The sequence below is a fragment of the Bactrocera latifrons genome, unplaced genomic scaffold, assembly GCF_001853355.1.
Source record: "Bactrocera latifrons isolate USDA-ARS-PBARC rearing strain unplaced genomic scaffold, ASM185335v1 scaffold_36, whole genome shotgun sequence".
NCBI classification, from domain to species: domain Eukaryota; kingdom Metazoa; phylum Arthropoda; class Insecta; order Diptera; family Tephritidae; genus Bactrocera; species Bactrocera latifrons.
This window is the reverse complement of record NW_017537001.1, coordinates 1,782,295-1,804,767: the sequence shown is the minus strand read 5'-3', so window position 1 is coordinate 1,804,767 and position 22,473 is coordinate 1,782,295. Positions and strand designations below refer to the sequence as shown.

Below are 22,473 nucleotides of genomic sequence, written 5' to 3'. Positions count from 1 at the left end.
CACATATATATATGTATGTATGTATGTTAACCAGAAATACAGTGCAAAATACCACGTACGTAAGTGTGTGTATATTCATAATAATTCAGCGATGGGTAATGAGGCTATCACTCATATTTTATTGTTGTTGTTGCTTTTTAATTTTTATTTTTATTTTTTTTTTCAAACCAGTTATTGCGGTTTTACCAAAATGTATGTATCTGTGTATGTTTTTATTTAAATTTGCCCGCAAAGGGAAATGCGTCTGAATATTTACATATGTATGAGTGTCGTATTTGTTTTAGCTTACATCAGCTTAGACAGCGCACTTCGGAGTCAAACGCTTCGCTGCCTGTAAATGTGACTAGATTGTTATTTAACAAACTAACTTTAATTGGTATGAATACCGCTCTATACTAGTTCTTAGTCATCAGCAGTTTAATTGCACGCACACATACATACATACATACGTATGTATATATTGTATTGATGAGYTTGCCAATTTGTGTGCGCATTATTAGGGTGGTCGTAAGTGTAGTAAATTTGTCCTTTCCTTTAAGAAAAAATACTGAATTTTACAAAGTATTGACYGTTTGAAACTATAAGATTTGCCAATTTTTCTGGCACTTTGTGGATTCCATCTCAAAAGAACTGAATCAAGCCAATTTTTGATACTCTGTCCTGAAGAGAGCCTTATTCCAGTGAGAGTGTTCTGCATCGACCGAAAAAATAGTAGACAAAAGGCGCCAAGTCTGGGCTATAAGGCAGGTGAGWCAAAACTTCTCAGCCGCTGTTTTCCAAATAATTTTTAGCCGCCTCAAAGAATATTTCTTATGACAGCCATGCTATCATTCCAATTTTCATAACTTTTTTCTGCCTTATCTCATTAATAACAGTATGTCAAACCTATGTGATTATTTGGACAGCTATTCCGCTAGCGGGTTCATAACGCTAAAAACACTCTTTACATTTTATTTTAATCTTCTTTACGGCTTTCAATATTTTCATAAGCACTGCAGCAATATWTTCTTATTTCTTCGGTTTGGCGGTCACAAAGTCAACCACCCTAATGTAGTAATGTACATTTATATGGGTATCAAATATTTATGTACATATGTCTATATAAATTTAGCATTATTTAATTAACGATTAGAGAAATACGTATGTCTCATTAGTGTTCAAATATATGTGTGCGTATTTAATTTACGACGCGTACATAATATATTTTATCGCATCGTCAGCTGTCCGCACTACACGAGTTTATCATACATGTGTGCCATACATGTTTATAAACCTATATTATATATTATTATAAATTATATGATCTGCATAAGTACACATGTATTATAATATTATATTAAATAAAAGCGATAAAGCTTTCAAGTGCCTCTTATGAGAGTCGTGAATGAAATTTCGCATTTGAAAGAAAACCACAAATTTTTTGTGTCACTAGTCAACTATCATAAATTAAATAGAATTAGATATTAGTATTTTTTTTAATAATTTTCTCACTTTGCTTTTAACAACCTTAAATACGAAAATATGTTTAATAATTTTTAGAATCAACGAACTTAAAGTAGAAAAATATCAGCCGGCAATTGTGCCTAAAGCTACCGAATTTCCTCTTAATTATATCGTTCTAACGTCCACGAAATTCGAGCACGTACTTATGACATAAAAATTAAAAAAACAACATTTGACTTTAGTTCATAGTCCAATGCTGAATTTGATCAGATAAGCGCACAAATCAATATTATTTTTACAAATCACCATTATACGAACAAAGGCTACGAGTGTTTGTATTTGAAAATCAGTGTAATATAAATTGAGTCACAGTGTGCTAGGGTAGCTCAATAAACAATTTTAATGAAAAAATTGTTCTTAAAAATAGTTTCTAATCAGGTGAACCTAAAAGAGGTTTTAACCGATTCCAATCCATAACAAATTTTCTTGTGATAAAAAACCAGTTTGCTGCCTTCGTTTATACGATCTTAACCTCAAACTTTGGTATTTCTAATATCATATAATTTTCATAATTCTCACCTTATTAAAATTGTTATACTGCTATAGGCAGAAAATAATAAGACTTTGTTCATAATTTTAAAGTACTGAAATCCATGTCGTCCCCCTTGAGTAGTTCCACTTGGCCCCAATACACWTGTGCCAACACGGTTTATTTAWTTATTTATTTAACAATCGCTTGAATTTTCTGAATTSATAGGAGTCACAYGGAGCTAAAYCAGACGAATACGRTGGCACGATATTAGTTGAAAATTTGACATTCTCACGAAGAAGCAATGCAGTATGCGACGGTGCATCATCGTAGTGCAAGAGTTGTCGCCCATAATTCTGTTCTATTTTTATGAATAKCTTCGCGCAAACGATGCATTGGTATTCTTTGTTGACAGGTTTAGTGCACTACAGCTCGATAATAGAAGACAATTGTCATCWTAAAGATTAATTTTTGACCTGATTTGACGTGGTGTTTTCGGTTTCGACTCACATTTGCCTCATTTTCGTCCGATTAATCGTCTGTTTCTAGGTCATAAACATAAATCCAAGACTCATAAACAATAATAATCCATTTCATGACATCCTAGTCGGAAAGCATTGTTTCACAGATGTTAACGCAGCACTCTTTTTCGAAAAAATTTAATAATTTTTCGAACTATCGCTCTTTTACTTTTCTAGGCCCAAATGATCTTTCTAAATTGTTTTTACTGATCCTTCTGATATTCCAACGATGCCAGTAAGAGCTCTGACTCCCCCCTAATTCCTTGGTATTATTAACGTGTTGATCATCAGTTGTTGATTGCCGTCCTGGACGTGGCTCGTCGTCAACGCGTACCAATCAAAAGGACTTGGTCGCTACAAATAATAATWATTAGCGACTTTTCCAAAATTTTCGACACCAGAAATTTCATTCCRCACACAAAAATTTAATGGAACATCTTTGTTGAATAATTACGTTATTAATTATGTACTTTAGAAAGACAACCATATACTAAACATTAATAATGATTTTGATGTGACATTTGCCACAGATGTCAATGACAGTCACACCAACTTAAAAAAGATTATTCCGATGCTTCTAGTTCTAGAAAAAGATATTTCGAGTTTCGCGCCAAATTTGAATTAAAAAGTCTGACTATTTTTTTGCTCACATTAGTATGCCGCTTAAGTCCTCTGAAAAATGCATTTAATTATCCAGAACTCCTCGTAAAATTAGTGTGATGTCACGGTTATTTAAAATTATCTGATCGAGTCATTTAAGATGGCAGTAAATTATTTTATAATTTTCGCGAAACAATAAYTATTGCGCCTACTGATTATCAGGAACGTCAGTTGTGAATCAGCTGGCTCTCTTCGACTGTCAATCTGTTTTATCGCGAATTCATRTCATTTTTTAGTTTTAACGAATTCGAATAAATCGGAATGACATAACCTACCGCTGTCGTATAACCGATTAGATCTAAGAGCAACCTAGACCGACTATGATAAAGAGCGTGTTTTCTAACAGTAGTCAGCAGACAGCAAGCCAAGGTAAAAACCTCCAAAAGTATTTAGGCTTTAGAAGGAGACTTTGAAGCTTATACATAAGCTCCTTTGTTGTCGAATAATGTCGAGGCGTTCACCACAAAAGTGAGGTGAGTTCGAGTAACATCTACTGGTGCTCAGGTATAAAACCGAAAATTTCGAACATTAGAAATTTCAATTATTAAGAAACAAGTCAACAAATGTTCCGTCTTAAAATGTTTTTTTGTTGCCTTGAAACATGTATGGACGGATATCATAAGCACTCCAGTGGGAGAAGAAGCTTGTCACACAGTCACACATCTGGCCTCCAAAAATAGTCAACTAGGTAAAGTTAAGTACTTATACTTTAGTAGATTAGAAAATTGTAATAATTTTAAATAACGCTGTAAAATTTATAGACGATCTAATAATAATCCAAAATATACGTGAGCCTGATATGTCGTTAAACGAATCAGTTCTAAGATAATATAAATCGTTTAATCACAATTTGCTAAGTATTTACCTACTTATGAGCCTGCGTGTGTGTGTGTCTGTCGGCGGTAATCTTTGACGCTGTCGTCTGATCAACGAATAAATCATGTCACTTTAACACATGGAAATTAGATTAGCGCTTATCAGTGCAATGAATTTATTGCTCTCGTKGTGATTGTTGTTGTTATTGTTAGTTCTATTTATTCAGATTATGCAGCCTAAATAATAATTTGATTGATTGCCATATTCATTCCCCGTCTCTTTTACTTGCAGTCAAACGTGTCACCGCCGGAGTCACTTTGCTGACGCAGCGCTGCCGCCGTCAACGACGCCGTCAACGACGCCGCTGCAGAAGTCGTATGTGTGTGTTTGTGTATTCGTCGTGAGCGTTCGTTGAACGTTTCGAGGCAATAAACTCGCGTGCAGTATTCTACACCACCAGCAACCACCACCTCTCAGCGATAACCGTAAACCCGGTCAACGACGACAACAACAACAACAAAAACAGCAACAATTTTTGACAGAAACCAAAGCAAAAATATCAGGTTAACAACCAAAACTGTAAACCAAAAACAAAAACAAAATATTTTATAACAAAAACAACTCAAATATGGTGCAACAACAACGCCTGGCCATCTCAATACCAAATATTAACAATCGCATGCCGTCCATGCCCTCCGTCGGCGTTAGCACACCCGGTTCGGTGTCGTCAACCACCTCCTCCACCTACAATGCCAGCCTATCGACGTCAATGGACTCGCCGGCTGCGGAAGTGAACAGCGCCGACATCGGCCTGTTCGTGGAGACGCCGCTGCAGGAGCTAAGCACCAATACACGCCTACAATTGTCGCAGCTGCTGAATTGYCGCAAGATCTTGCGCTCCGAAGATGGYTACGAGCGCGATTGGCGCGGTGTGGCGGAGCTGGCTGAGGTGCGCAGCTTCTGCAGCAGCAACAATGATGACCCAATGCGCGCCGTGCTGCGTGAGTGGTGTTCACATCGGCCGCAGACAGCGACATTTGCACGGCTGCAACAGTACCTCGGCATCATCGATCGCTGGGATGTCAGCGATGACATTTACGAGAATATGGGTGAGTCACAAGCAAGCACATCATACTCCTCCATCTACCTACATTTCCCCGAAAGCTAGCATTTAAGAGTTGCGTAGGGCGTTGGGCGCGGCGCTTAAGTTTGCTCGGCGCAGGCATCCCCTGGGCACGTGTTCTATATTTAAAACCCGCTAATTATATTTCCTTCTTTCTGTTTGCCCGTTGTCAGGCATATTATGTGTGCACAAACACTTTGCAAGGTTATTGTAATGAAAAACGTCAAGTAAATAATTTTCGCATTCTTGTGGAACAACAACAAAAAACGAGTGCGGTGAAAGCCACATAACCTTTATTACGCGCCTCATGTGGTTAATGACCATGTGTTGGCGTGGTGAATTATGCGAACGGCTCCTATGACGCTCAGCCAGTCATGATGACATAATGCGCTGCGCAGTTGCCACCTTGCGCATCGATTGCGTTCTCCACCCTGACAATCGATGCTATAATGTTGCATGTAGGAGGGTTAGGTGTAGTAAATGTACGGAAGTCTCACGATTTCCAGTGAGGTGACTAAATTTGTAGAAAAAAAAATGTTACCACATTTGATATAAAATCGTTTGGAACTAATTTCCGAGTTTACAGTTTATTTTTATGTTCATTTTTAACATTCTTAGAATACCTCATAACCTAAAAATTGCTTATATTTACTTTCTAGAACCCTTACAAAATATTTATGATAAAACCTTGCCTATGCTTAGGCAGATTTTATCAGAGGCACAAACATTTTGCGAAAGAAATTTCGTTGTTACCATTTTGAAGTTCTCTCCCTAAAAAAATATCACCTACTCATATACATGCCTCAAGTTGGCTACAGCTAGRTAAAAGCAAATAATCACCTTTAATTTCATTGAACCTTTTTGAGTTTCYTTTCCCAGTTCACCGAACAGATCAAAACTCCAAAAACTAAAATAAAGCAAAAAATACATTTCCTACACATTGAAGCCCAACTAACAATAAGTACTCTGCAATCTAATTATGAATTTCACTTTTCAAATTCACTGGCGATCGCTCTCATTCACAATAAAATTAGTCACCGACTCTCCATGCGAGATGACGCAATGTGAACGTGCTGCATTACAATTTTATATTCACTGCGACACAAGATTTCGGAGATCATTGAATTAATTAACCATTTAATTTTTGCGAAWTCAATAAGCGGCTGCAAATGCAAATTGCTGGTAAATGCTTTTTACGCCCAAAATTGGCTGGGCATTTTTTCTTGTTTTATTTTTCATTATAAAGTAACAAAAACAGCAAAAGTTATTGAAGTTTTGTATACAATATTGCAGGGGGAATGCGCGCCTTAACCCTTAAATGACAGCTGGTATAAATATTTTGTTTTTAGAATTATACTGGCTTAAAATTTATATTTTATATGAAATATGTTTGAGTAACTGAATATATAGAAAAGGTTGTTTCAAAAGTATAGAATTTTATTGCTGTAACTGTGGCAAATTTCTTTGTAAAAGCTTGGATTTCAACCGATTTATTCGTTCCGTAGTACGAAAAATGTTGAAGACAGTCTTCAGGCTAAAATTGCKGGTAGTATGTMTTTTATTGGTATTTASTAGTATGATMTTTGCTTTGSCATAAGTYGGTACGTAGAGASAAACCTCCAAYGCRACTATCGCAACGAACTTGGCGACAGTCAAACGGCACTTAGGCCAACATCTGCCTATGAGACCTAAGCGCTACTGATGCAGGAGGGTAGAAAACGGCTAAATAGTGTAGAAGAAAGTAAACAAGTGCACCTTCTCTTGGTGCCCTGTCACAGGCTATAAATAAATTCGCTGATGAGCCAATCTCCCTAGGAATCAAGCTACTTGTCGCATACCACAATGGTCACTCCAAGCTGGAAAAGGGCTTATATAACATGGACCTAGCTTCTTACGCAAATTTCCGGTTYTACGACAGGGAGCCTGAAACTCCAGAACACCTGCTAATTGACTGAGCAATCTGCAGACGCAGGAAAAAAGCCATAGGATGCATGTTCCTAAATAGGGATCAAATCGCCACACTAACACGTACTGCTAAGTATAGATATATTGGACATTATATGATGGGGCTAGGTGAAAGTTTGTGATTTAGGAGAGGGCACAATAGACCTAAGGTGATATTCTCGTCCATGRTTTGGTCGCACGACGCTCAGATGTTTTGATTACTGAAAAACGTATATTCTGGAAAGTTAGACAACAAAAGTCTTTTCAAATGGTCATAGGTTAAAATTTCAAATCTCTTMATTTTTCTGTAAGTTAAAGGAGGAAAGTGTTTAAAAAAGACCAAAACTATTTTTGAAATTGTGCTTTCCAACACATTAAGATAAACATCTCAAGTATGAGAAGAAGCTCGGCAAAACCCCTGGAAAAGCAAAATAATATACATATAAACTATATTGAAAATAAAGAGTACTAGCAAAGTTGAAGGTATCATAGCGACATTCTAAAATCCATAGTAGAGATAATCGGATTATCGCAGAATTTATTAGTATATTATTAGTGCGGATGTGATTAATCATAATAAACCATATGTGCTGCAATTTGAAACACGTGACTTAAAAAAAAAAAAAATAATAATAAAGAAAAATAAAAACAAATATAAAAATTAAAAAAAATAAGATTAAATTAATACTGTTTTATTATAAAAAAAAAAAAACTATATTGACGCATCTTGTTTGCGCGGCTTTTTAGCAGTCTTATACTGTTTGTGTAAATAAAGTCATTGTTTTCTGTGCAATAAAATAATATTTACTAAAAAATAAAGAAATCACCAACAGTGTTGATAATAAAATACTAACGCAGAAATTGTTTTTGTTTTTCAACAAAGTAAACATGCTCAAATACTTATTTATATACGGCTGCATTTTACTTAGAATTTTAAATRCAAACRTGCATACATACATATGTATGTACTCTCTATCTGCTTATAGAGAGTAGAAAGCCATACATACTAATTTGAACTAATTTTTTGTGCACGCTACTAAAACTCTAAAACACTTGTACACACACATACACACACATACAAAAACATACTTCACTTAACTAAGAAAAAATAAAATATCTAATTATACCCACAACCGGGGGACGAGGTGAGACAACCTGAGTCGATTTAGTACATGCCTGCCTATCTAATCTGTAGGTATGTATGTATATACGTGAAATAGCCCATAGTTTTTGAGATATCGGACTGAAATTTTACACATCTCCATTTCCAACCAAGAATCTGCTCATTCGTCGATATCGGACCATTATACCATATAGCTGCCATACAAAAAAATCAAGTCCTTGTTACCTTTTCAACTCCGAGATATCCTCACGAAATTTGACAAGGMCTATAGACAAAGGCAACGCTAGAAAATTCAGATCAGACCACTATAGCATTTAGCTGTCATACAAACTAATTGATTAAAAGTCCTTGTGCAGAAAACTTTTTTATTTTACAAGGTATCTCCAAAAGATTTGGCGTATATAATKGTCTAACTCAATGCTACAATCCCCGGAAATATTGTTCAGATCCGACGACTATAACATATAGCTGCCATRCAARSTGATCGTTTAAAATCAAAATAAAAATCTTTTTATCCCCTTTAATGCTAAAAGAATAGCGCCTGTGAGGGGTATTGTAGATTCGTTGCAGCCGAAGGTAGCACTGCTTCTTGCTTTTTTTTTTTTTTTTKTTTGGTTCCCTCCCCCACCCCTTTGTTAATCCGCCACTGTTTCGCATTCGTCTGTTCATCTCATTGTTTGTCGTTTTTTGTCGAAAATCACTTGACGTTCTACATTTATCTGCTTACATACAAACATACACACATGCTCAAACAAATACAGACATCTATACAAACTTGTATACACGATTTATCACGAAACAAAAGCGAAAAGAGCACTCACTTTAAGCCAAATTTAGCTCCGCCGCCGGCCGTAAGATTAAACACACAGCCAACAAAAGCCCGAAATGAGCAGCAAACAAACAAAAATTAAATAAAACAGAATGACAGACGCAACAGCCRTGCAAATTTACATACGGCGCAGTCTCGTTGTCAGCATTCTTCAACGCACACGCACACAAACATATATAAGATGTGTATAAGAGACAGGCGCAGTCTCGTTGTCAGCATTCTTCAACGCACACGCACACAAACATATATACATATGTACATACCGCACTCTCTCCCAGTCACATTTCACCGCTTCGACTTTAGTTGGTGTCAATTTGGATGCGGTGACGTTGGYGACGCGCTWTTATTTGCACGCCTCATTAAGCTACATGCATACACACATGTACATGTGTATGTGTCTGCTCATGGCTCAGCGCTCGGCCGAGTTTTCGGGCCGTGCGGCAATGATTAGCGACTCCAACTCCAACTGTTGTGGGACTTAACAAATTTTGCATGGCTCAATGACTTTCGAATAACACGGCTCCACGCAGCGTCACCAGATTAATATGTCAACAGACACACACAAAATGCATGAAGAAGGACAGTATAATTGTCACAGCGTAATTCGAGAACACATATGAGTGAAAATCTAAAAATAATATAAATCATTGCTAAGCAATAAACAAATATGCAGGAAAAAGTAGAATTAATGCAAACGTATAGGCTTGCGGGCAAAAAGTGAACCCTGTAGGAAATGTATGGAAACAAGTTTAAGGAAATTCCATGGAATTTCGAAAATGTGATTTTTACAAGGTAAATTATGAGGTGGAATCATTGCAACGGAAAAACTTGAAATATATTTTTTTTTATTTGGCATAAAGGTATATATACCATATGATCAAATTTGATCCGGACTGTCAAAAAAACTACGCAATTAGACCTTCGTCTTCAAAATAGGCGCCTGAGTCAATACAAGCACACCGACACTTAATCCAATTTTCCATACCAGTTATAACAAGCCTCGGCTGGGGGGGCCTTCAGTGCCTTCAATGAATTTTTGATTTTTCGGTTTCGGTTAATTTTTGGAAGTGTTTCTTTTGTGGCCCCTACGTGATGTCGGAGCTGGAAAATATTTTGGTCACATACTTTATAACCTAAACATAAATCACGATGGAGTCGATTCATGAACTACATTGAGATCTTTTACTTTTCCTCTAATGTCAGTTTCAGGTACTATTTCTTTAAGCTGTTCCAAGTTATCGCAATTAAGAGATGTTGATGGACAACTCACATGAGCCAAGTTTTGGTTGACGCCCTTCACTGAATACTTTGCGTTTCTCGAATACGTAGACGTGATTCCTTTGAAAACACAAAATTTCAAGCAAACTCGTTGTTAATTTTTTTGTCATGGTAAATTCGCCAGACAAAATTTTCGCGTAAAAAACAGACAGCTGTCTAAACATACGAGTACTAATTGGCATAAAGAGATCACATATCCATAAAAAGGTTCGCTTATCTTGAACGAAAATTTTATTGATTCGGTTTGTGCGCGCAGTTTTAATGTACCAGTCCGACTCATATTTGATCAGATCTTATATCTATGGTTTGCTCGTGACGAGTATCTTTACAGCTTAAAACTTTCAATATAAGTATATATACTACATATGTGCCTAAGCTATGACTAATGCATGTTTTTCCAGTGGGATTAATCTATTTAAATACAATTACGAATGGGTGTACTTGCAAACACTTGTGTGTAAATTAATAGCAGTGAACTGTTAAATACTACTTAAACGAGACGCAATAAATATATGTTTTTTTTATCAGGTTATTAGGCGAAGCTTTTAAAAATAAAGATTTTTTCGAGATTGGAAACAGTGTTGCCGTGTTGACATAATTACAATATTTGCTTAGTAAAGGTCATTTATATGGGTACGAGTTATTCAATTGAGATATTGGTCTGAAATTTAACACAGACTATATATACTGTCATACAAACTGATCGGTTACAAGTAAGGAAGGGCTAAGTTCGGGTGTCACCGAACATTTTATACTCTCGCATGATAAAGTGATAATCGAGATTTCAGGCGTGGTTGTGAACCGATTTCACCCATATTCGGTACATGTCATCACGGTATTAAGAAAATATTATATACCGAATTTCATTGAAATCGGTTGAGTAATTCCTGAGATTGAGGTTTCTGACATTTCTTCCGTAAAATTTAGTATTTCTGACGTTTTTTGCTAGTCGGTTAACGCACTTTTAGTGATTTTCAACATAACCTTTGTATGGGAGGTGGGCGTGGTTATTGTCCGACTTCTTCCATTTCTGAAATGTATATGGAAATGCCTAAAAGAAACGACTCTATACAGTTTGGTTGACATAGCTATAGTAGTTTTCGAGATATGTACAAAAAAGTTAGTAGGGCCGGGGCCACGCCCACTTTTCCAAAAAAATTACGTCCAAATATGCCTCTCCCTAGTGCGATCCTTTGTGCCAAATTTGATTTTAATATCTTTATTTACGGCTTAGCTATGACATTTTATAGGTTTCCGCCATTTTGTGGGCGTGGCAGTGAGCCGATTTTGCCCATCTTCGAACTTAACCTTCTTATGGAGCCAAGAAATACGTGTACCAAGTTTCATCATGATATCTCAATTTTTACTCAAGTTACAGCTTGCACGGACGGACAGACGGACAGACAGACATCCGGATTTCAACTCTACTCGTCACCCTGATCACTTTAGTATAACCCTATATCTGACTCTTTTAGTTTTAGGACTTACAAACAACCGTTATGTGAACAAAACTATAATACTCTCTTTAGCAACTTTGTTGCGAGAGTATAAAAATTAAACTGTAGTATTGAAATTTTTTCATTTGACAAGATATCTTCACGAAATTTGACACGAATGACTGTTCAAGACAAAGGTACAATATCAAAATAAATTGTTCAATTCGGATCACTATAGCATATTGTTGCCATAGAAACCGATCGGTCAAATAAATTTTTTGTATATAAACTTTTTTATTTGACGAGATATCCTCATAAAATTTGGCGTAGATTATTGTCCAGAAAAAAGGTACAATATCCCAAAAAATTGTTCAGAGCAACCAAAATGAAATTCTTGTAGGAAACTTTTTTATTTGAGAAGTATATATTTTTTTTTTTCGTCTGAAACTTCCTGAAATTTTTTAAGTGGGAACACTGACAAGCTTTGAGATACAAGCTGCTGAGAAAAAAAATTTATTATTCCCATCTTAACTCTATTTAAAAACAGCGCTGCTAATATTTTGCACATGATTGTTCGTATGAATACATATAGTATGTATGTACTACTTACATATGTATATACATATGTTTGCGATATTATTCAATACTGCTTTGTGCGATAAATTAAAATTTTGTACAGGCACACATACATACATACATGTAAACATATTTACGGATGAATGTATTTTTTATGCCCTAAAGCGAAGCACATACAAACATAAATTGCTTGCGTCAGACACTTTCTCCGAACTTTTCGCAATAAAGTAATTCCATCAAACAAATTTTGCGCGCCATTAATATACGTTTATACGTGTGTACATGTGTGCGTATGTACAAATGTACAATGCCGCACATAACGATTGTTAATGCCCACATACACACACACACACCGACAAAGTACACGCATTTCAGTATTTTAAATGCTTTTCGTTATTGTTATTGTCGATATTTAGTTGCTCTTGCTGACATTATTGTTGTTGTTGTCCGCCTATGACATTGAATGATTTGTAATTGTTTACACTGAGCCAAATTGACCAGCCGATGGCAACAAATTTAATGCTTATATATATACACATACATATACGTATGTATATGAGTATATGTGTGGATATGTGTTTATGTATGTTTTTGTATGTGTGTATGCTTGTTTTGCAGCTCTGTCCGACGACAAATCATGCTGATAATGCGAATTATGTGGAACAACCGAGATTTGCTCAACTCGAGCTATTAAATTGAGGCAGCCAGTCAATAAAATATCAAAAAAGAGCCCCCGAAGCCAAAACAAAGGCAAAGTGTTAAAATATGTGCACCGGCAATTTATTTTACAAAAACACTAACACACATGCAAACATTAATATATGTACATACATATATGGTATATACATATGTATGTACTCTAATCTATTTCTATACAACAACAGATGTACCTAGAAAATGCATACAACAAATATATTGAAGACTACAAGGTGTGTTCTAAAAGTATCGCTAACTTTGTGTTTTTTCAAAAATTATTTATTTATTCATGAATATCTCTTTTGCCCCCTTCAAAGTAATCGCCATGAGATATTATACACTTGTGCCAACGGTTTTTCTAATCTTCGAAGCAATTTGAAAAAATCATTTTTTTTATCTTCTTCACCTCCTCCTTCGATGCCGTCTTTATCTCATCAAGAGAAGCGTGACGTCGTCCTTTCATGGGCCTCTTCAGTTTAGGGAACAAGAAAAAGTCACAGGGGGCCAGATCTGGGGATTACGGTAGCTGCGGCATCATTAGTGTGTTGTTTTTGGCCAACAAGTCGCGCGCAAGCAACGATGTGTGAGCAGGGGTGTTATCGTGGTGTAAAAGCCAATTTTTGTCACATCTTCTCGGCCTTCTTAGAACATTTTGTACCACTGATAAACGTTGCTTCGGTCCATGGTAGCTTCTCCGTATGCCATAGTCAACATTCGAAATGAATCCGCGCACTTAATTTCGTTTTTCACACAAAATTTGATACAGGTTCTTTGATCCATTTTTTTGCAAGCAAAGCAGCTGTCAACAATTAAATGAACATTCAAAATGGYMGAGCTTGTCGGCATAAGTGAGAGACATGAGTACCACCATAACGCCACAAAAAATTCGAAATTCGCGATACTTTTTGAACACACCTCGTATATATATGTTTAAATATACGTACATTGCACATACACATACATACATATATACACCTATTTGTACACAGGAACATGAAAATAAACACATAAAAATTACCAAAGCAAAAAACCATAAAAATGTTCACAAAAAAAAAACAGCAACAAAATAGTATAACAAAAACAATGAAAACTAAAAAAATTTAACTTCGGTTGTAGCGATGCTAAAATACCCTTCACATATAAAAAATCTCACCACAATTGATTTTGCTTGATCAGTTTGTATGCCAGCTGTATGCTATACTGGCCCAATCTGAACGATTTCTTCCGCTATTGTACCGCTATCTTAGACAATAAATGGTACCACATTTCGTGAAGGTATCTCGTCAAATAAGAAAGTTCTCCATACAAGTACATGATTTTGATCAATCAGTTCGTATGGCAGCTATATGATATAGTGGTGCAATGTAAACGATTTCTTCGAATATAGTACAGATACCTTAGACAATAATTCGAGCAAAATTGCGTGAAGATATCTCGTCAAATGAAAATGATTTGATTTCGATCGATCAATTTATATGGCAGTTATATCATATAGTGGTCCGATTTAAGCAATTTACTCGGAGATTATACCGCTGCCTTGGGCAATAACCTATGGCAAATTTTATGAAGATATCTTGTACCATGCCAAAATTTGTTCAGTTTGTTTACCAGCTACATGCTGTAGTGATCTGATATCGGCGGTGCCGACAAATAAGCAGTTTCTTGAAAAGCAATGGATGTCTGCAAAAGTTCTTATGGCTATCTAAAAAACTATATTCTAGGTATTACAAACTTCTTGATGAACTCAGTCTACCCTGTTTATGGCATAGAAACCAAATTGACATGACAATAACAATAAAGCCAAAACAAAGCAAATTAGAGGCAACAATGGATACTAGGCAGCAGCGAATGCGCGTGGAAATGACATAAAATTTCTGCTGAAAATTCGCAACATCCGTGCACTTTTGATTTGCAGCTCGCTTTTTTCAATCACATACACACATACATATTCACACATGTACTTAGAAATATATACATATGTATGCAGATATCTTTCGCGCACTTGAAAGTGCTATGCTCTCAATTAAAATAGCAACAACAAAGCTAATAGCAAGTGCTAAAGCGCAGACACTAAAAATGCACATACACGCACTCACAAACACACCCATATACACGCAAATACATAAATATTTACTGCAGATCCATTAATTAAGCATGTTCTGTTCACGCTTTGTGCTAGCAACGGATTACGCTAATCGCTCGCATCGTCGTGAGTCAATAATTCGTTTTATTGTTTATTTTCACAAACTAAATTACCCTAGATCCCTACACCTGTTCCGTACTTCCCCGCAGTGCTAGGCTGGCTGGGCGAGTGAGTTTTGACGTAATTTGGCGGCTACCAACTGAGTTGTGCGCAAAGTCCATCAACCCTTCGCTACGCTCCCTCACACATACACACACACTTCCGAACGCATAAACAACCGAAGTTATTTTTATTTTTTTTTTTCTCAAATTTTCTTTTTTGTATTTAAATTTTTTTGTTTTTATTTTACTTTTGTGTTTTTTATTTTTTTTTTATTTTTTGTTCTACGGCCATTTGTATTCTAGCAAGGTGCGCAGCAGTTTCTCGAACTTGTCAAAATATTTAATTATCGGCAATGTGCAGCAAGTGTTTCTCGCTTACACTGCGCGGAATTTGTTTTGTTTACCTTCCGTCTTCCCAATTTCTTCGTAATTGACGCAGTCTGTTCTTCTGAGGTTCACAAACTTCAACTCTCAACCCTGAGGCGTGAAAAGGGCAATCAGCTCCTGCGTTGACTGTGAAATATAACAAATAAAATGTGTCAGTTACCGTTATTTGTGCTTCTGGGTTTTACAGAATGAGCACATAATTATCTTATCAAGCTGATTTTATTTGAGAAACAAATAGGAAAGTAAACCGACTAATAGAAGAGTGGGTATTTTTGTTAGAAGCGAAGGCTTCATTAGGCTCTCTATTATAAAACATCTCAATTGAAAGTATGAACTTACTTTCGCTGAGGCTAATAAAACTGAAACAATATATCATCTAATCCAATTTGAGAATGCCAAAGAACACTAGGATTTCAGTGATGTTAATGAACGCCTTCAAGCCTACCAACTCATAATCCAATTTCCAATTTTCCATACACTTGTTGAAGCCACGTCTGGCATAACTTTCAGTGCCTTTAAGGAATTTTTGTTTTTATCGCTTCGGCTCATATTTGGAGCGTCATTCGCTAGATTGTGGGACAATGTCGAAGTGTTATTTGTAAACCCACGTCTTGTCATCAATAATAATGCGTTTGTCGAATGTAGGTCTACAGCTATTTTGTCAAGCATCTCTTTTACAACCTCTAATATTCTACTATAGATTCAGATCTACGTACGCGTCTAGCATGCCCAAAACATTAAACAAAATCTGTTGAGTTGATCCCTAAGAAATTTTGACATCGTCTGTTATCTCTCTGATACCAAAATTACGATTTACAAGCACATTTTCTTTATCTTTTTCCATATTATCATCATTAACAGCGCTGTAAGGACGACTTGATTGACATATGCAAATCAAACTTCACTTGAATATAAGGAAGAATTCATCAATCAAGAAACATTTTTTAATCGATTCAGTCTTGGTTAACCTTGATCAGAAGGTAAAACCACATCAGTGAAGCTTTCTGGAATTATAATATTAGGGGCTGTTGACGTAGGAATGATAGGGTCCGTAGATATCTTGTAAGGTGTGAGAGATTTCCAACTCATTTATTGTTTTATGAAAGAACGCCTTGGTATCGTTATTGGATTTCTTCATTTCGAAACGTACTTACTCACTTACTAAGATTGCAATTACAGAAGGGGTCCTCATTGTTCCAGTATTGGTTTCGAAACTTACTACGGCAGGCACTTACAGGCGGTCTACTCATTGTTCTTTTCTAAAATTAGATTGACCCTGTTGAGTAAGCGTTTTAATACTTCATCAGTGTTAGGAAACCCACCCCCTTGTGAAATAATATTTTTAATGTTACTATACAAGGTGACTCATATCTTCTCTATGGTGGTATAGTCATGCTTCTAAGTAAGCAGTTACAGTTGTGGGCCTTTACCCTTGCATCGTCGTCGAGCACCTTGAAAATTTGAATACTTCTCGGTAAGCAACCAATGTGAACCCTAGTCATGCCTAAAAAAGAGGAAGCGTCAGCGGAGCCACTCCGACATATTTGGTTTACGAGCTCTTTGTAGTCTAATTGTAGAGTCTGTTCAGCAGAGGTTCGGCTACCAGCAGGCGTCGGTCATAAAACAAACGGCTCGCTATATAAAACTTTATAGTACGAGTACTCGCGTATTATTGCGACCCGCCACCCTCAATAAAAATGGAAGAACAGAACAGATCCTTTTTCGACTCATATACTGAATTTATTTTAAGCTTATATTTTTTGAAATTATATGTATTGTATAATTTTTTATATAAAAGTTTTTTCAAAAAAGTGATTACAATTGGCAATTTCAAAGCTCTCAGTTGACCGTTCGGCACCGTGATTTGGCCAGTTTAGTTATTAGAGAGAGGTTTTCTGAAGTGTATGGTACTATTTCCTTACCAGAACGACAGGAGTCTTTGAGCACTGCAAACTTTGAGAAACTTTTATAAGCAACTTGAAGTTTTTGGTTTTTTGAAAAAATATACCGAAAATGTGCATATTAGTTTTAAAATTTTTTTAAAATTTAGAACTGTTTTAATCACCCTTTAAAATATTTTACGCCGACTCTCATCCTTTGAAGCAATAAGTAACCTTAATCGCTCTTTACGACCTTCTATGTAATAAATAATAAGGGATTTCTAACTCCGAATACCCTCACCACAAAATACCCAATATATTGTTCTGATGTTAATCAGTTGATTTATAATTCTGTCACAACAGCCCGTTGCAATGACACAATATGATAAATATTCTCATTACAGCAACATGTAACTGCCATTAAAAATGACGCAAAAAAGTAATATTATATATTTAATTGCATATTTTATTGCTATAATTATAGACACCCTCACGCAGATAAAGCCTGCGATTGACTATAAAATTTAATTTGAACGTACTTTGTCATCACGTTTACTAATTCCAAGCAAACGAATGCGATAAAGATAGATCTTATCACCCACTGATTTTCATAACAATCATAAATGAGCGAATACCTGCTTGATAATCATTTATGAAACCAATTACGTGCGGTCATAATAAACAATGCAAATATTCTTGGCTGCGAAGGTGCCGCTGACGGGTATGCGTCCGAATTCGAGCTAAATTTTTAGCTTAGATTTCCACATAGTAGTAGTGGGGCGCCCAAAATTCTAAACTGATATCTATGCATTTTTTTTTACGAGGACATCAACCAGCTGGGCAGCGGCACCTTCCCAATTAAGGAACCGGACATTCCAGGTGCATGCCCTCAAYTCKTAGTCCTTATTTCGTTTGCCTTGGTCGTCATCAAAAGTGGGCTCTCTCATCCGAGGCAGTTGTTGCGTTGTCATTGGGGTGGTTTTTTTACGTGGCGGGTCCCAAACCCAGCGCACAACCCTATGCAGGGAAAGAAGAAGAAGATATCTATGAATTATTATTAATTTTTAAAACATATACATACCATACACACTGTATATCTAAATCTCAGCTACATCACACGGCACATGTTTGGCTTTTTCATTGTCATCGCTTAAATGTGCGCCGGCAAGCTCAGCTTCTTACGTCGGTCATGGTCTAATCACAATGGAGTCAACAATAACATGACCAAATTGTTAAAGTTTGCGACAAATTTATTTTGTATGCCAACACGAGTCAGGCTGGTTGTTTGTTCAACATTTTTTTTTTTTTTTTTTTTTTTTGATACACAAAAAAATTAAAAATAAACGTGAAGCTCAGCTTTGAGGCCTGCAATTCGATACAATGGAGCATGATTTGACAGAATGTTGAATTAGAAGTAATCACATGTACAAACATAGATACTTGTATAGACCGCCCATAGTTTACCTAAAAATAACAGTAAAAGAAATCAGCAATGTTAGCCTTCAAGACTATATTTAGCATCTCAAATTTGATTCGAAAATTTTTTATATTTGCGCAAATTTTGCACATTTTTTTTGGATATCACGTTATATTGGATATTTTGTTAGACCTGATTTAACAGCGACCACTATGCGAGTCAAAATGTATAGACTGTGTTCGTTTTGTTAATAATTTTTTGGCAATCGCTTTTACAATGTATCTGCGGGAGAGTAACAGGGAACTCAGGAAAACATAAACAAAAGCCAATCAGTAAAAACGTATTATAACCTTTTCGCTTTCAATTCGACAAACTTCAAGTGGCCGCAATAAGGTGACTCTGTCTGAGCAGGGGTCGTAGACCAAATATTCTCTGGGTAGCAAAACATTCTTTTGAAGACGAGCTAAAGGGAAAAGACGAAACATCTTTCTTCAGGGCTGTGCGCTGGGCTTGGAACCCGCCACGTAAAAAACCATCCCCAATGAAAGGAAGAAAGCAGCCTCGAATGAGAGACCCCTCTGTCGATACCGCAGTCGATGAAACGATTAGCTGTACGAGATATAAGACGAAAAACAATGTCTCTTAATTTGATCATTGGGAGCCGTGGATTATGTCCCGTCTCATCCGGCTGAAGGACGAGCATTCGCATAGTTAATGTTCAGGCGCCTAATCATCCTCAGCGCATACTTTGTATTCCAATGAATCCACTTTTCCCATCTTCTGAAGGTAGGATCTTAAGGGTAGGTGCCCTGTGATGATCCCTCCGAAGCTATTAAGTTCCCTTTTGCCTGGAAGTAGGTGCTTTTTGATCTGTCCACCATCAACACTACCTCAAAGTAAATATATGGTATGCCCCATGTTGGTTGTGTCCCAAGATCGGAAGTATTCCTCTAGTTTTATTGTTTCAAACAACCCTTGAAGCAGTTAAATAGATTGGATCAGCTTAAAGGAATCTTATCTCAATATTAAGTGTAAATTTATTCTTCTATGGTTTTATTTACAGTTTTATTCTCTGTACAAGGTATATTAAGTTTGCGACGAAGTTGAATAACCCTATAAAGTATATACATAAATATAAATGACGAGTTTAGGCGAACTAGTCCTTTTGATATACGGGAACTAGTCTCTCAACTTTTGAGATATCAACATGAAATTTTTCTGACGTCTTCTTTTCGCCAAGGAACTGCTTATTTGTCTATATGCAACTAAAGCATATAGCTGTCAAACAAACTGAGCGATCCAAATGAAGTTCATGTATGGAAAACTTTCTTATTTGACGTCTTACGTATCTTCACGAAATTTGGCATGGACTATTTTTCACTCGGACTACTCTGTCATATATCGACTATATAAACTGACTGACCAAAATCAATATAAAGATAATTTTATAAATTGTATGCTTTAAGAAATGGACCTGTGACGAATATTATAACTTCGATACAACCAAAGTTAACATTTTGTTTTATTTCATATTCATAACACAAAATCACAAAAGCAACTCTTTTAATGACGAATCTACAAACAATGTCTCGTACACATTAGTTCACTAGCACCATTTTAATAGGAAGGAAGTAAGACGCAAATAACTTTGAAACAGAAAAATAAAAACCGGAACATAATTCATAATTTTGTCATTCGTAATTTATTATCGATGAATTTATAATTCACTCTAATTGGAAAGAGAAAAAAATTTAAAAAAAAAAATTAATTTTATGTAAATCTAAAAATATTCGACGACTATGTCATTAAACTACCGGGGGTTTTTGGGCTTAAGCCATCATTCCTTTGTTTTTGTTTTGATTGTGCTGTTTTGCTACATTCGAATGTTGTTTTTGCTGTTGGCAAACAAATGCTCACGTGAATTTAAATAACTAGAAATTTTAAGCACTACGGAAATCAGTATTCCGAAAACATACAGACACACATACCCACACTTACAAATTGGTAGATATGCATAGGTGTGTAGACCTATGTAAACAGGTACAAGTTTGACACACTTGCATAAATATACCGATATGCACTTAAATATGTCTCAACAGTGTTTGTTGCTATGTTTGCTGGCTTTCATGCACTTTTATCGTTTACTTGTTGTTACTTTTTTTTTTTTTTTTCTCTTTGTCTTATCACTTTTTTATATAAAGCGATTAGCGAAAAAGTGAGTTTGTTCAAAGAAATTCCCGCCTAAGGTCATGCTCGGATTTGAATATGAAAAGCAATCGCAGGCGAAAATGCATTCAAAGTCTGACATTAAATGCAGGCACACGCACATACATATGTAGGTTTTTAATATACCATAAACAGGGTAAATGAAGTTGGTGTTGGTGGTGAAAAATTTAATGGACTGAATTAACATCTGCGATTCTTTGCTGAAATGATATGAAATCGAACCATTTCTGAAGCGAATGGTAACAGTAGACGATAAGTGGATCAAGTACGGCAATAATGTGCGAAAAGGGTCATGGTCCAAGCGTGGTTAAACTTAACAAATGGTCGCAAAGCCCGGATTGACGCCCCGAAAAGTTATGCTGAGTTATGTTTGATGGGATTGGAAAGGAATCATCCACTATGAGCTGATCCAGCCTGGTGAAACAATTGATTTTACATTTTACTGTCAACAACTAATGAGATTGAAGCAAGTAATCGAAAAATAAACCGCCAGAACTGACCAACAGCAAAGGCGTTGTCTTCCATCAGGACATAGCTAAGCCACACACATCTTTGATGACTCAGCAAAAACTGGTAGAGCGTGGCTGGAAAGTTTTGATGCATCCACCATAAAGCCCTGACCTTGCACCATCGCACTGCCATTTGTTTTGGTCAATGTAGAACTCCCTCAATGAAGTAAAGTTGGCGTCAAGAGAACCCTGTGAAAATTACTTGTAACAGTTTTTCACTGATTAACCAGAAAAGTTTACCCTGTCAATCCGTCAGTATATTTTATATATTGAGATATCAACTTGAAATTTTGCACTTCTCCCTTTTTGCACAATAAAATATTCAAAAGCTGCCAAACTGACCGATCCAACTCAAGTTCATTATTTGATGAGATATTGTCAGGAAATTTGATATGGATTGTCTTCCAAGGCAACGGTTTAATCTATGAACGAATTGTTCAAATCAGACCAGTATAGCATATGGCTACCATTCAAACTGACCAATCAAAATCAAGATAAAAATCTTTTAAAACCCTTTTATGCTTGAAGAATTACATATGTGAATGGTATTATAGCTTTGGTGCAGCCGAAGTGAACGTTTTATCTTGCTTTTATTTTTATTTTGGTTTTTGTATATTAAAAGTCTACTTAACGATCCGCATCGACGCGTAGAAGGTTTCGGCTAAACTTGTTTAATAAAAGTTATTTGGTTTCTTTATTTCCTTTTTATGCACATTCGTCTTTATTGTCTGTAGTTGTTAAATAATATTAAATTTCTTTTTCATTTATTTTTTTACGTTTTTTGTCTTTTTGACATTTTTTTTTTTTTTTTTTTTTTTTTTTTTTTTTTTTTTTTT

General features: G+C 35.9%; 1 protein-coding gene across 1 annotated transcript in view; it reads left to right on the top strand.

Annotated features, from left to right (window-relative positions):
* Positions 1 to 22,473, top strand: part of LOC108971853 (myeloid differentiation primary response protein MyD88) — a 45,731-nt gene that overhangs the window by 12,274 nt on the left and 10,984 nt on the right. Inside the window, exon 2 of the mRNA XM_018938170.1 lies at positions 4,261 to 5,078. Within this exon, the coding sequence (XP_018793715.1) occupies positions 4,598 to 5,078 (481 nt within the window). The 5' untranslated portion in view covers positions 4,261 to 4,597. The remainder of the gene's footprint in view (positions 1 to 4,260; positions 5,079 to 22,473) is intronic.